Consider the following 13,141-nt stretch of genomic DNA (forward strand, 5'->3'; position numbering starts at 1 on the left):
CATAACCCCAAGACCCAGAGTCACATCATGCTTCCTGACTGATCCAGCCAGACACCGCTAGCCTTCAAGCATTTAATTAATTAATTCATTTATTAAAAGATTTGTTTATTTGACAGAGAGAGACACAGTGAGAGAGGGAACACAAGCAAGGGGTGTGGGAGAGGGAGAAGCCAGCTTCCCCCTGAGCAGAGAGCCTGATGCAAGGGTTGGAGCCCAGGACCCTGGGATCGTGACCTGAACCGAAGGCAGACGCTTAACCACTGAGCCACCCAGGCGCCCCTGCCAGTGCATTTTAGATGCCTGAGTAATATCTGGTGACAAATGCCCAGCTCTAGGTGTTGGTAATATGAATGAATGATATTCTGAGTAGATATCTGAGCCTGTGAGATGTAACACTACTACTAATAACACTATTATGTGCTATATAAGTTGGGACGCTTTTGGTTACAAGTAACTAAGGAAGAACCAATTAAAAATATTTGAACCACAAGGACTTTTGTTAACTAACATAATAGATATAACCTGACTTTCCAAAACAGTTGTCCTTTTAAGAATTAGTGCTGTATCAGTGGAAATCTTCTACTCTAAGTATATGCCTGTAAATGAAACCACACTGAAGCGTCCAAAGATGGAGAGAAAGAGACTGAATTAAAAAATTTAAAGCCATGTCTTGAATTCTGCATTTGGGATGGGGGTGTCTGAGGTCACACATCCCTAAACTTTTCAGTCAGGTAAGCCAAAGAATTCTGTTGTTTGGTTTACGCCTCCTCCGTTGTGTCTCTTTCCTTTGCAAGGGAAAGAAATCCAAATGGTTACTCTCTGATTTCTAAAGTCCTTGGATAGGCAGACCCAGAGGCTGACGTGAGGACTTCCTTGGGTCTCTGTCTGGGCTGGTCAGGAAGTTCTCAAGTCATGCTCAGACTTCTGGGAGGCCAAGGGCTTTTGTTTGTGAGTGCTGAATAGTGTAGTTCCTCTACTTTGAAATTGTTCTCAAGAGATGCAAGATACTCCTGGGAAAACAGTGACAATTAAGCAGCCTGGGGCCAGTGAATCTTAGCTTTCCCCACCCATGCATCCATCCTCCATTCCTTCATCCATCCATCCTCCCACCCCCATCCATAATCTATCTGCCGTCCGTCTGTCTGACCGACCGTCTATCCATCCATCATCCATCCATCTATCCATCCGTCAGCCCTCAGTGCTGTATCTGTGTCAGACTGTGATGGGGATTGAGTATACAGAATGAGGAAGACCCTATCCTTGACCACTGGGAGTTCTGGGTCCTCTAGAATTCAGGCAAAAACACTTACCTTACAGACTGTGAAATCCTAGCTTCCATCAAAACCACTGGGACATTTAGTCCTCACAACAGAACAGTGCTTGACAACCTGGGTAGTTAATTTTAGGAATAAGGGGTGGGTCTGTCTGTTTCACCCAAACCTCCTCTCTGTGGATGGCTGGACGTCTGTTAGTGCCTCTAATGGAAGCCTCGAGCATGGTCATAAAGTAGAGACACCCTAGCCCACTTCAAAATGTAAACGTGGTTTTATTTAATGCCTTTTATCTGTCACAAAGTACCGCCTCCTCCCCAGGGTCCCCTCTTCCTAGAAAACAAGATGGCAGCATAAGGCACGTGCACTGTCCACATGACGTCGGGTTAGGTCTTTAAAAATAAAAATAAGCAACAGTCTTCCCATCAGCCCCGAATCGCCTCCCTCACCAAGTGTTCAAAGAATGATTGTCCCCCCAGAGCACAACTTGGAGCAGAGAGTACGTAAATGCCAACTGCACCAGCCCACATGCCAGGTTAGAAAACCAAACCAAACCAACGACTAAGAAAACCGACAACACAGGTACAAGAGCGTAATACCGGAGTAATGAGATTAGTCCATAAATTAAAAAGAAAAACAAAACAGAACAAAAAAATCCCAGGCCTGCCCCTTCCTCATTACCGGCCCTCCCCCAAATTAGCAATTCCTTGCTTTTGTTCTGTGGGTCTTGTAGGAAGGCCTGGTCTCCGAGCCAGTCCTCTTCTCCAAAGTTAAATGTTCCAGAGCGGCTGTGGGCTTCCCGGCGTCTCCGGACCCGCGCTCGGACTACGGGGACAGCCGCTGAGATGGTCACCAGGCACGTCCTCTCGGCCGCAGGGGCCCTGTCCGGCGTCCGGCATCAGGCGGGGAGGCGGGGACGGCGAGGGCGTGGGTGGGTGCGTGGGATGCGCCCGTGATGGCAGGTGGCGAGGCGGCAGCTCCGCTATAAATACTCCAGCTCCAGGGCGTGCCGCAGCGCCTCCAGGTCCGCGTGGCAGGATACCCGCCAGAAGGGCATGTTGTGCTGCAACACAGAACACCAGCCGCGGGGTTAGGGCCCCGCGCCGCGCCCCCCCGCAGTGCCCCTGCCCAGAGCCTGAGCCCGATGCCGAATCCCCGCAGGCTGTGTGTCCTGTGGGCGTTTCCTGGACCATGGGACCCCCCCCCCCCCCCCCCCCCCCCCCCCCCCACCGTGGCCGGTGGCCCCCGGTCCGGCTGCACGGTTGTGTATTCCCTCGCAGCCCGCGCGGCCTGGCTCATCCCGAGCAGCCTGGCACACGGTGGACCCTCTCCCCATCTTTGGGAAGGTCTTAGGGCACAGGTGGCGCGCTGACCCGGGAGGGAATCCGGCAGCGAGATGGCCGTTCCTTCTTAAAAAGTTGTCCTGGATCCTGCCACCTGGAGAAGAAAGTCTCAGCTGGGGGCTCGTGCGGCTTGCGCCTGTCCCTGCCATTTGCTCGTCTCCCGGTGGCCGGAGCCGGTCCCAGCCCAGGCTGCGCAGGCGGGCGCGGCGGACGGGGCAGCGGCTGGTCTAACTGCCCAGGCACCGGGCATCCTATTTGCCGCCCGCAGCGGCTGTGGCTCTTCCTGGTGCCTGGCACGTTGGCTCAGGGCGGCTACTGTGATTACATCGAGGCACACGAGGTCGCAAGGGCGAGGAATACCGTTGCGTGGGGCGCGTGTGCCCGTGTGCAGGGCACACGGGTGGGGGGAGGCTGGCTAGTGAGTCCCTCGGTGTCAGGATGCAGGGTTTGGATCCCACGGTGTCAGCCTGTGGCACAGCGTCTCAGATAATAGTGTCTTAGGACCACTGTTCCAGAGCCAGACCCTGGGCTAGTGCTTTGTTTTCTAGCTCACCGAACTGCCCAGACAAAAACACGAGCACCTTTTCCAAGTGGGCATGAGAGTGAGAAAGAAGAGAATTGATGTAACCAGAGTTAAATTGCCGCTCACCAGAACGAACCGCCCTCACAGTCGCGGTCATCCCACAGTCACTAACGCTGGGTGAGCGTGCATGTTCTGGGCCACACACACGACCTCGTGTAACCTGGTCCCGGATGCTCAGGGAGGCACTCTGTCTTATGTCACGGATGAGGACACTGAGCCACAGAGAGGTCATGTCAGGCTCCTGAGAAGACAACTGACTGCATTTTTATCACTGGAAAATTTAATCACTGGCTGAAGTTCTTGCCTGCCCAGTACCACTCTCTTCTTTCTTGCTTCCATAACCCAGAATTTGGCAGTGCTATGCCCACATCTAGAGGATGAGCTATGACTGTCTAAGCAAGCTGTGACAACCCCAGCCTTGTCTGCCAGGGACTTGTCCTGTTTCCCCAACCTTTTTTTTTTTTTTTTAAGATTTTGTTTATTTGGAGAGAGAGATGGAGGGAATGAGTGGGGGGCAGAGGGAGCAGCAGACTCCCCACTGAGCAGAGAGCCTGATGTGGGGCTCGATCCCAGGACCCAGAGATCATGACCTGAGCTGAAGGCAGACGCTTAACTGAATGAGCCACTCAGGAGCCCTAGTCCTATATCCCTCTTGACTTGGGATCCACCGAAGCCAGTGAGGAAGGTGGGAAGGGGATTCTGGGAAAGGTTTTCCTCTAGGATTAAAGGGAGGCACCTGAGGAGAGAACTGCTTCCTCCTTACTTTCCCTTCTTATTTGGATGCGGTCACATTACCATGTGATGCCTGGAGCTGTGGTAGCCATTTTGAGGTCATGAGACAACAAATCAGAAAATGCTGGAGATGGTTAGAAAGGTAGAGTGAAATGATAGGAAGTGATGCTTGGTGAATTTCTGACCCACGGCAACAATCCAGGGCACAACTGTTTCGAATCTTACTGGGTAGCAAGTGTTTAACTCACCATTACATAGGCTTTTTGCTACCCGCAGCTAAAAGATACTGAGCCTCCACAAGACAGTCATTGGCCTTAAATTATTTACTGAGTGAGCAGATGGCACTTGATGAATATTTGGATGCCTGGAATTCTGCCCTGTGAGGTGCCATGTCCATATAGCATCTATACCGGCATCCTTTTGGCTCGTGGAGTACATCAAGTTCTTTTCTGCCTCTGGGAGCTCTGCACTTACTGCTCTGCCAACTCTCTATATCATCATTTATCTTCACCTTTCTGCTCTGTGGTAGGCAGAATAATAGCCCCTAAAGATGTCCAACGGATCCCTAGAACCTGTGAATAAAGGGATTTGGTGGCTGTGATTAAATGAGGGATCTTGAGATGGGGAGATGATCCAGAGGGCAGGGACTGTGTCTGAAGGTCCCCTGCCGTGTGCTTGGGGTGGGGGCCTCCTGCACAGCTGGCACGCACACACAGGGTCCCCACTGGAGTCACAGAAGAAATCCACAGGTACGAAATGAACAGGGTGGTTTTGTGTTGTGGTGAGCACTATGAAGGCAACAGAACAGGGAGGCAGGGCAGAAAGCAGCTGGAGGGGGTGACTATTCTGATAGTTGGGGTCTGGGAAGGCCTCTCTAGGGGGTGACAGTTAAGCAGGCCGCAGAAGGCAAGAAGGAGGTGTAAACCTTGGGGGGAGATAATTGAGGCAGAAGACGAAGCAAGTGCAAAGGCCCTGAAGACAGAGCTTGGAATGTCCTGTTCACTGCAGCATAGCATGGTTCCTGGCACATAGTAGGTGCTCAAGAAACACACAGGTAAGGAATGAAGAGGAAGGGAGGGGGGACGAGAAGGAAGGCAGACTTCTCATAGTTCTCAGCAAACACATCTTTTTCTCTTTTGCTCAAAAGAAGCTGCATACTATCCATCACGGGCAACAGATGCCATTTCTTTAATGCCATCCGGCTCCCCCAGCTCCCTCACCCTCTCCTCACTCAGCCAAACCTTCCTGTCTCTGCGAAGATGGATTTTGGTTCCTGCCCGGCCAATCCTGTCCCCCTTTAAAGAGTGTAATTCATTTTTCTGGGAAGAAATGAGCAAAGGTAGAAGAGAACCTCTATCCCAGGCCTAGAGCACGGGTGGATTTATCACTTACGGAGAGGTGGGGACAAATGACCCACTAAAATGGAGATATTAACAACACTGTCAGCCCCGACAGTCCCAGTCCCTGGTCCTGTCGCCGTATTTCACGCAGCTCAGGTGTCCGGCAGCCTGGCCTAATGACTCCCATCCATCAGGTGGGGAGAGCGGCCGGTGCACAGCGTTTCTCGCTAATGGGCTGGGGCTGCTGCTTCAGATGGTTGCCGAGGTTTTCGGGGGAGGCCAGTGTATGGGGGTGTGTGGTGCGCCCTGGTCTTCTCTGGTGGACTCTCTCTCTTGTCTGACCAGCTCAGGGGTGGGGACAGAGTGTTTGAAACTCCTAGGTCCACCTCCTGCCTGCTTGCTATTTGGAGCAAAACACACATTAGTTTGCAGGTATAGCTGTGTGACCTGAGGTAGGTTAACGAACCTCTCTGAGTCTCAAACGCAGCCTCTATAAAATGAAGCAGATGATACCAGCTCTGCAGGGGGTTTGAGGATTCACTAAAACCGTGACGGCACTAGTCAAGAGGAGGGGTCTGGGCCTGTGGTTAGGTCAGGCGCCCCTAGGTGCCAGTGACCGCCCTGCCACATGCCAGCTGTGATGGAGATCCCCCAGCTGCCCCCCCTCTCAGAAGCAGCCCCGTTTTTCTTAGCTGGGGACACGGTGGCTGAGAATAAAGGCGACATCTCCCAGCTAGCACCGTCATAAAGTGTGATAATGTGACCCAGAACTGGCCACTGGGATCTGAGCAGCAGTGCCATCCCCCTGTATCCCCTGTACCCTTAGGGATGCCGCAGCCTCCCCCTTTCCATTGCAGGGCCGCCGTGCAGATGGGGGGGGCGTGGCCAGAGAGCAGTCCTGGGACAGGCAAAGCAACAAGACAGAGGGAGCCTGGGTCCCCGGTGCTGGAGCTCATGTGTCTTATGGGAGACAGGAGAGCCCGTTCTCTCTGCTGTTCAAACTGCCATCCAGCGTCTCTGGCCACCCCAGCCCCGCTCCACAGAACCTGGGTGACGCTGGCCCTGCTGAGAACCCCCCCCCCCCCGCCCTGCTCTGCTGGAGACCATCCTCTCCACCCCTCCACCTGTCTCGGTCACAAGCGTCTCCTGTGGGCTCTGAGCAAACGAGATGTGGGTGAGTTCTCACCTTATGTGCAAATTAGCATTCATATTTTCTTTCTCCACTGGTTCTACCGGAGACCGAAGCTCCTCCGCTTCCAAAGGCTCTGTTATCCCGCCTCTCCCGCCCCACCGTCCCGGGGAGCAGGACGGAGGCTCGGGCTGCTGGGGACTCACTCTGCAGGGTTCCTCTACTCAGCCCTGGGTGCCTGTTCCCGGCAGCTGTGACAGATGAGGAAGGGCTGCTCGGAGAGGGGGCATCATGTGCTGAAGGCCACACAGCCCCAAATGGCAGAGCTAGCATTTAGGGTTGCACGTGCGCCCCTGGTCGCATCTGTGGGAGCCAGGCTGGCGGGAGGGTGAGGCCAGGGAGGTGCCCAGCTGGTACAGTAAGGCCAGTCGAGACTAGCTGTTCTCAAAGGAGAAAAAGCCTGCCCCCCCAGGGGTCACTGTGGAAATTTCTAGAGGTATGAATTTGGACTCCTGATGATTTGGGGGGCAGTGCCAGTGGGGTCCTGCCTCATCTCATAGACCTGGGACCTGATTTTCGAATGTCCAGTCAGATAAGTATGTACAAACCTGACGTAATAACCCGAGCCTGGGCTCTTAGCACTGGAGCCATCATGTAGAAATCTAGAGTATCCTTTCCATGCTTTTAATAAAACCTGCGTTTCTAGGAGGGCAACTACTGTGTAAAGCAAGGGAAGTCTGTATTTTTTTAATTCCGAATCTCTCCACGAGTGGCTTAGCAGTTTGGAGAGATCAGGTTAGGGCCGCAGCCCCTCACGTGGCTCCTGAGTGGCCGAGACCGCACACCTGGGTCCCCCGTGTTGGCTGGCTCACGGGCACGGCACGCTTGGGTCCAAGCACTGGGATTTTGTGCCCACTTACATGTTGAAGCGCACGTTACTGTGAGTGTCAGTAACTTTCCCTTTATTTCTCTTTGATAATACCATTCGATCTTGACATCTTGGCCATTGTGGCTATAGTGCCCGTGACCATTTGTATTTCATTTCAGTGGAGTAAGGGGGTCATTTCAAAACATTTCCTATGTTGCCCTAACAAACTCTTTCCAATTGCAAGAAGGCTGCTCCACTGAGGTCCCTGTCCCTGTTTGGGCAAGGGCCAGAGGGCAGGGCAGGGGAGCCGGGGGCCGCAGGCCTAGGCTGGTTCTCCAGGCCAACTGTGCTTGAAGCAAAGCTTTATTCTGATGGCTGTCCCAGGTTGCGGGCAGAGTTCGGAGTTAGAGCTCAACCTGGAGAGGGGGCTCTAGAGCCCCTGGCAGGGGCTAGTCTCATCACACAGTGCTCTTGACCTGGCATGGTGTTTCTGGAACACCACTAATTCGTGGTAATTCGTGTGATTCCTGCTACTGCCTTGGACAGTCCTAGTGTATCACCTCTATGACAATTATTTACTTAATATTTTTCTTGCTAAATTAATTCATTTTTTGGTTTTGTTTTTAAAGATTTTTGTCAGCTTGAGAGAGAGCACAGACAGGCAGAATGGCAGGCAGAGGGAGAAGCAGGCTCCCTGCTGAGCAAGGAGCCCAATGTGGGACTCAATCCCAGGATGCTGGGATCATGACCAGGGCTGAAGGCAGCCGCTTAACCAACTGAGCCACTCAGGTGTCCCAATTAATTTTTTTTTTTTTTAATTTATTTGACAGACAGATCACGAGTAGGCAGAGAGGCAGGCAGAGATAGAGGAGGAGGCAGGCTCCCTGCTGAGCAGAGAGCCCAATGCGGGACTCGATCCCAAGACCCTGAGATCATGACCTGAGCTGAAGGCAGAGGGTTTAACCACTGAGCCACCCAGGCACCCCAATTAATTCATTTTTAAATATGTTTGAAAAAGTGCTCAGGTTCCTCCGGGACCTCTCCTGGCACTCCCCACCCCTGCAGCCCACGGCCGTGACCAGGCTGGCTCCCTGCCCGAAGCTCCAGCCTCCAGCCCTTGGAATCTCTTGGTTCCTCTCTGGGACTGCCTTCCCTCTGATATCTCCTTGGCTCACTTCCTCTCCTCCTCTCTTTGCTCATATGTCACCTGGCAGCGAGGCCTACCTTGACCACTGTGTCCACTGCCACTTGCCCCACCCCCACAGTCCCATCTGTCCCCAGTCCCTGCTTTATTTTTCTCTGAAGCTCTGGTCACCACCTTACACATGTTACCCTCTTCTGTCTACCACTTGCTCCAGGCTGGAGCTGAGTGAGGGGCGAGAGCCTGACCTTCCTGCTCCCGGCAGGCTCCCCAGCACGGGCTCCAGCCGCTGGCACGCAGGAGATGCTCAGCTAACAGAGCTTATCCACGAGCTGCAGTGTCTGCGATGAAGACCCCAGTCAGAAAGGCCCGAGTGGTAGCTGGTCAGGGAATTCTTCCCTCTGTGGTCCTGCTGGAGTGTGAGGCCTAAAGGCGGAGTCTGCGGGAGCTGGGAAGGGGAGGAACCTTGCAGGTGGCAAGGCCTTTAGCTCTGCCCCCAGGCCCTCTCCTGGGACCCTTGGGGCCCTCCCTCTTTTTTCAGGCTTTGTCCACTGAGACTCTAAACATTTCTGCATTTCCCTGGAATCTGTTGCTGGGGGAGGGCAGGGGGAAACCAGGTCCTCCCAATTAAGCTCTGGGACATTAACAATCCACTTCCCAGGTCTCTGGGTGGGGGGTGGCAGCCTCTCTGGGATGCGTTGACAGGTCCAGACCCAGGACTTTGGCAGCTGTTTCTTTTCCAAGAGCAGAGCTGAGGCCACAGAACCCCCTGCCCCTCTCCTCCTGGGCCCAAGATCACAAATGCAGGATTTTCTTTCTCATTAGCTTAATGCTGTCTTTATTAACTGGGAAGGGTTCCTGGAACATATGATCAGTAAGTATGAAATAAAGCGTGCACACGTGCACCAGCCCCCCACCAGCCTGCCTGACAGAGTGTCTCCGGGCTCCCGAGCAGTTGTCCTAGAAAAAATCCAGGGCTACTAGTGGGGGGGCAGCCAGAGGCACCGAGGGGATTTGCAGAAGGAAATTACTCAGGATGTTTCTGCAATTGCAAGTGGGAAGGGACGGGGGAGCTAAGAGCCTGGGAAGGAGGGGACCCAGCCAGCGCCGGGTGGGGGGTAGGGAATCCTGGGAGAGCCCAGGAGAGCCACGAGCCTGTCTCCAGGGGAGAAGCAGCACAGCGTGAAAGATGGACAGACGGACAGAGTACCTTCTTCGCCCCCTGCTCCTCTTCCACGCCATCACCGATGACAATGTAGACGGCTTTTCTGCCAAATCGTTGCATTATCCTCTCGAAACAACTCTCCTTCCCTGCGCACGCAAGAAGGGGAGAAAGACAAGACGAGGCTTGCGGGGACCCCTCACCGCAACCCAGGAGCTTGCTGGGAGCAGCCGTCCGCCTGAGGGCCAAGCACGGATCGGGTCGTCCTCAAGCAGTATGCACCCGGTCACCATCCCCACATGAGGGGTGACAGCGCAGAGAGGTTCAGTGGCCTGCCCAGGGTGACACAGAAGAGGGAGTGCAGAGGCTCGAGGCAGGCTCCGGAGTCTACACGGCCGGCTGGTGCAGGGCCCCCGACCCACTTCACAGCAGAGTACATCAGGTGACGTGACTGAGGCGTCCAAGTGGCAGCCTGGTGACAGACTTGACCCTCAGGGCGGTTCCCCTACCCAGTTCTTTTCCTTGCTCCCCGAGGACGACCACCCCGAGGATGACCACCCCTTCGTATCTGCCTCCTTGCCAGGTGGGTGGGCAGCAGTGTTAGTCCAGATCTGGATTCAGATCTTCGCTCTCCTGGTGGTCGGGGCAGCAAGTGTAGCGACAAAAAGGCAAACAGCAGCGCCAGAAGTAGCAGTCGCTCCCCGGCTCTACCGCCTGCGAGGTGCGCTGCTGAGCACTGTACCCACATCGGAAGTGCTCAGCCGCGGCGTTCCTGGCACGCGGGGCAGGACGGGGCTTTGCCAAGGGGGCTGCCCTGATCCTGGGGGATGGGAAGGGGGCATCCCTGGTTTCCACCCAGGAGATGCCTGTAACACCTCCTGCAGGTGAAAAATAAAACAATGTCTCCAGATGTTGCCAGAGATCTCCCGGGAGGCAAAATGCTTCCGCACTCTGTTGGGAAGTACTGAATTAGGTTATCCATTTACCGTCATCCCGGCCGTCCTTACGGAATTGCAATGAACAATGAAATAAAATGAGATAAAGAAACTGAGGCTGGCGGAGGGCCCTGAAGAAGAGCAGAGGAGGAGTATCGACAGTAGTTACAATAACAACAACACAGCTCTTATCTGTGAGCACTTGTGCTCTGCTGGGAGCATGTATTACCCCCTTGCGTCAGACACTTATGGGGATTTTGATCTGTTTTTACAGACTGAGAAACCACTTACCTGGGTCACCCGGCTAGCAAGCACAGAGCTGAGATTCGAACCTAGGCTGTCCCAGTTGCTTGAGCTCTGGGCTACTCTGTTCTGCTGCTCTAGGTAAGACTCAGCCCTGCTGGGACCGTTCCTCCCTCCGTGGGAGCCCTGACCGCGTCAGAGCTGTGAATCCTGTCTTCTGAGGTAGCAGAATTACATCATCACTTTGCCAAGCCTTTTGCTACAGGAGGTGGAGTCTACTCCTCACCCTGCTGATACTGAGTTGGCCACGTGACTTGCTTTGACTGATGCTGCACGGCTAGAGACCTGCCACGGGAAGTGTGTGTGGGTGGTGTGGCTTGGCTCCCTTCACTTCTCCCATCTGTCAGGAGAAGAATGTGTCCCTCCCTGATGGCCGCAGTGAGTGAGCATCCCACGGTGAGAGGATATACAGAACAGACCAGAACCTGGATGCAGTCCCAGGGGAACCACAGCGGGTTCCCCAAACGCGTGAGTGAGAAATAAATACCGTCAGCCACTGAATGTTTGTTATGCGGCCTTATCAGAGCAGAAAACTGACCACTGAAAAAAGTGATGCTTTTAAAGTTAAAACCGGGAGCTGGAGGCCAAATTTCTATGCAGTCTCAACTCTGATTACCCTCAGTGTGTTGACCTTCAGGTTCCCCAAGTGGGAAGGAAGTTGCTCTAACATGTCCCTGATGGCAGAATCAATGGGCTGAATGGAAATTTTAGATGTGCCTGGGTTACGGATTCCTTTCTTGCAAAATCTACAGAAGAAAGGTGCTGTTAAATGAAACTTTGCTTTAAAACTTTTATCATAGGACTGAATGGAGTCTTTGGCCTGTTCATGTTCATTGTGGGTTTTCCATACTCATCTGACCACTGAATGGATCCTCTGTTCATGAGTCAGGTCGTGAGACATGTCCTCTTGGACAAGAGTGTCTCAAACATTCCAGGACTACCCTCACCATTGTGACCAAATCTGGGAACTCCTGTTACGTAATCTTAAAAAACAACTCCCACTTCTATTTTTACTGAAATGAATTCATTTAAAAATATAGAATAGAATCACTATATTAAAAAGAACACTAGGGGCACCTGGGTGGCTCAGTGGGTTGGGCCTCTGCCTTCAGCTCAGGTCGTGATCTCGGGGTCCTGGGATCGAGCCCCGCATCGGGCTCTCTGCTCAGCGAGGAGCCTGCTTCCTGCCCCCCGCCTACTTGTGATCTCTGTCAAATAAATAAATAAAATCTTAAAAAAAAAAAACAACACTAGATCGAGAATCTAAGATGACAGAGGAATAGGAGACCTAAATTTCGTTGGGTCCCAGGAATTCTGCTAAATAGCTATCAGACCATCTTGAACACCTACGAACTCAATAGGAGATCAAAGCAAAGAATAGCAACAATTCTAAGCAACCACTTTCTGGAAGGCAGGACAGGCAGAGAAATGAATTCAAGGTGACATACGGGAAGACAGACCACAGGGGGAGGGGCCAGCTCCCGGCAAGTGGTTGAGCAGCGGAGCATAAAACTGAAAATTTTAGAAGTCTGCTCCACTGAGGGACGTCACTCTAGGGGCTAAGGTGTGGAGGGTGGAGCCCTCAGGGACAGTGTGGTCTCAGGTCCCGTGGGGTCACAGAAAGACCGGGGGTGTCTGTAGCAGAGCTGCAAGTTATTGGAGCGGGGAAGCCAGCTGCAGAGGCGGAGACAAGGAGGGGGCTCTCGGCTCAGGGTTACTTAACCATGATCTGAGGCACAGTTGGGTCAGTGTTCGAGCAGGAACCCCACAAGTGGCAGATCTGGGGAGACCCACCTTCCTCTGCTGGAAGAGCAGCGTGGCAGAAATGTGCTGGGTTTGGAGACTCCAAACGGGGCTGTGCACCAGAGAGAGAAACGCTCAGTCACAGGCCGGGGGAGTTCGGAGTGTGGCCCGAGACCAGAGAGATGGGAGTGATTGACCGCTTTTCTCCGAGGGTGCACTGAGGAGTGGGGCCCCCAGCTCTCAGCTCCTCCGGGCCAGAGACTGGGAGGCTGCCATCTTCATTCTTGTCCTCCAGAGCTCTACAAAAAGCCTTCAGGGAACAAAAACTCCCCGGCGTGAACCCGAGAACCCGAGCAGATTACTTAGCCTGGCCCCTGGCAAGGGCGGTGCAATTCCTCCTCAGGCAAAGACAGTTCAGAATCACTACAACATGCCCCTCCCCCAGAAGATCAGCAAGAACATCCAGCCAAGACCAAGCTCATTGATCAAGGAGAACTGTGGAACTCCAGAGCTAGGGGAAAGCAACACAAAGAATTCATATGTGTTCTTATATCCCCATGATACTTTCGCCTTTCAAAGTTAAATTTTTAA

At 53.4% G+C, this 13,141-nt stretch overlaps 1 protein-coding gene across 2 annotated transcripts in view; it reads right to left on the reverse strand.

The window, feature by feature from the left end:
- Positions 1–1,532: 1,532 nt before the first annotated feature.
- The window catches only part of LOC111141593 (EYA transcriptional coactivator and phosphatase 2), a 188,151-nt gene continuing 176,542 nt past the window's right edge, over positions 1,533–13,141 (reverse strand). For both annotated transcript variants that reach the window (XM_022494259.1, XM_022494258.1), the window contains 2 exons: positions 9,618–9,718; positions 1,533–2,334 (listed from right to left, as the gene is read on the reverse strand). In XM_022494259.1, the coding sequence (XP_022349967.1) occupies positions 2,254–2,334; positions 9,618–9,718 (182 nt within the window). In that variant the 3' untranslated portion in view covers positions 1,533–2,253. The remainder of the gene's footprint in view (positions 2,335–9,617; positions 9,719–13,141) is intronic.

The sequence above is a fragment of the Enhydra lutris genome, unplaced genomic scaffold (genome assembly GCF_002288905.1).
Source record: "Enhydra lutris kenyoni isolate GAN:26980312 unplaced genomic scaffold, ASM228890v2 scaffoldscaffold6, whole genome shotgun sequence".
In the NCBI taxonomy this organism is placed as follows: domain Eukaryota; kingdom Metazoa; phylum Chordata; class Mammalia; order Carnivora; family Mustelidae; genus Enhydra; species Enhydra lutris.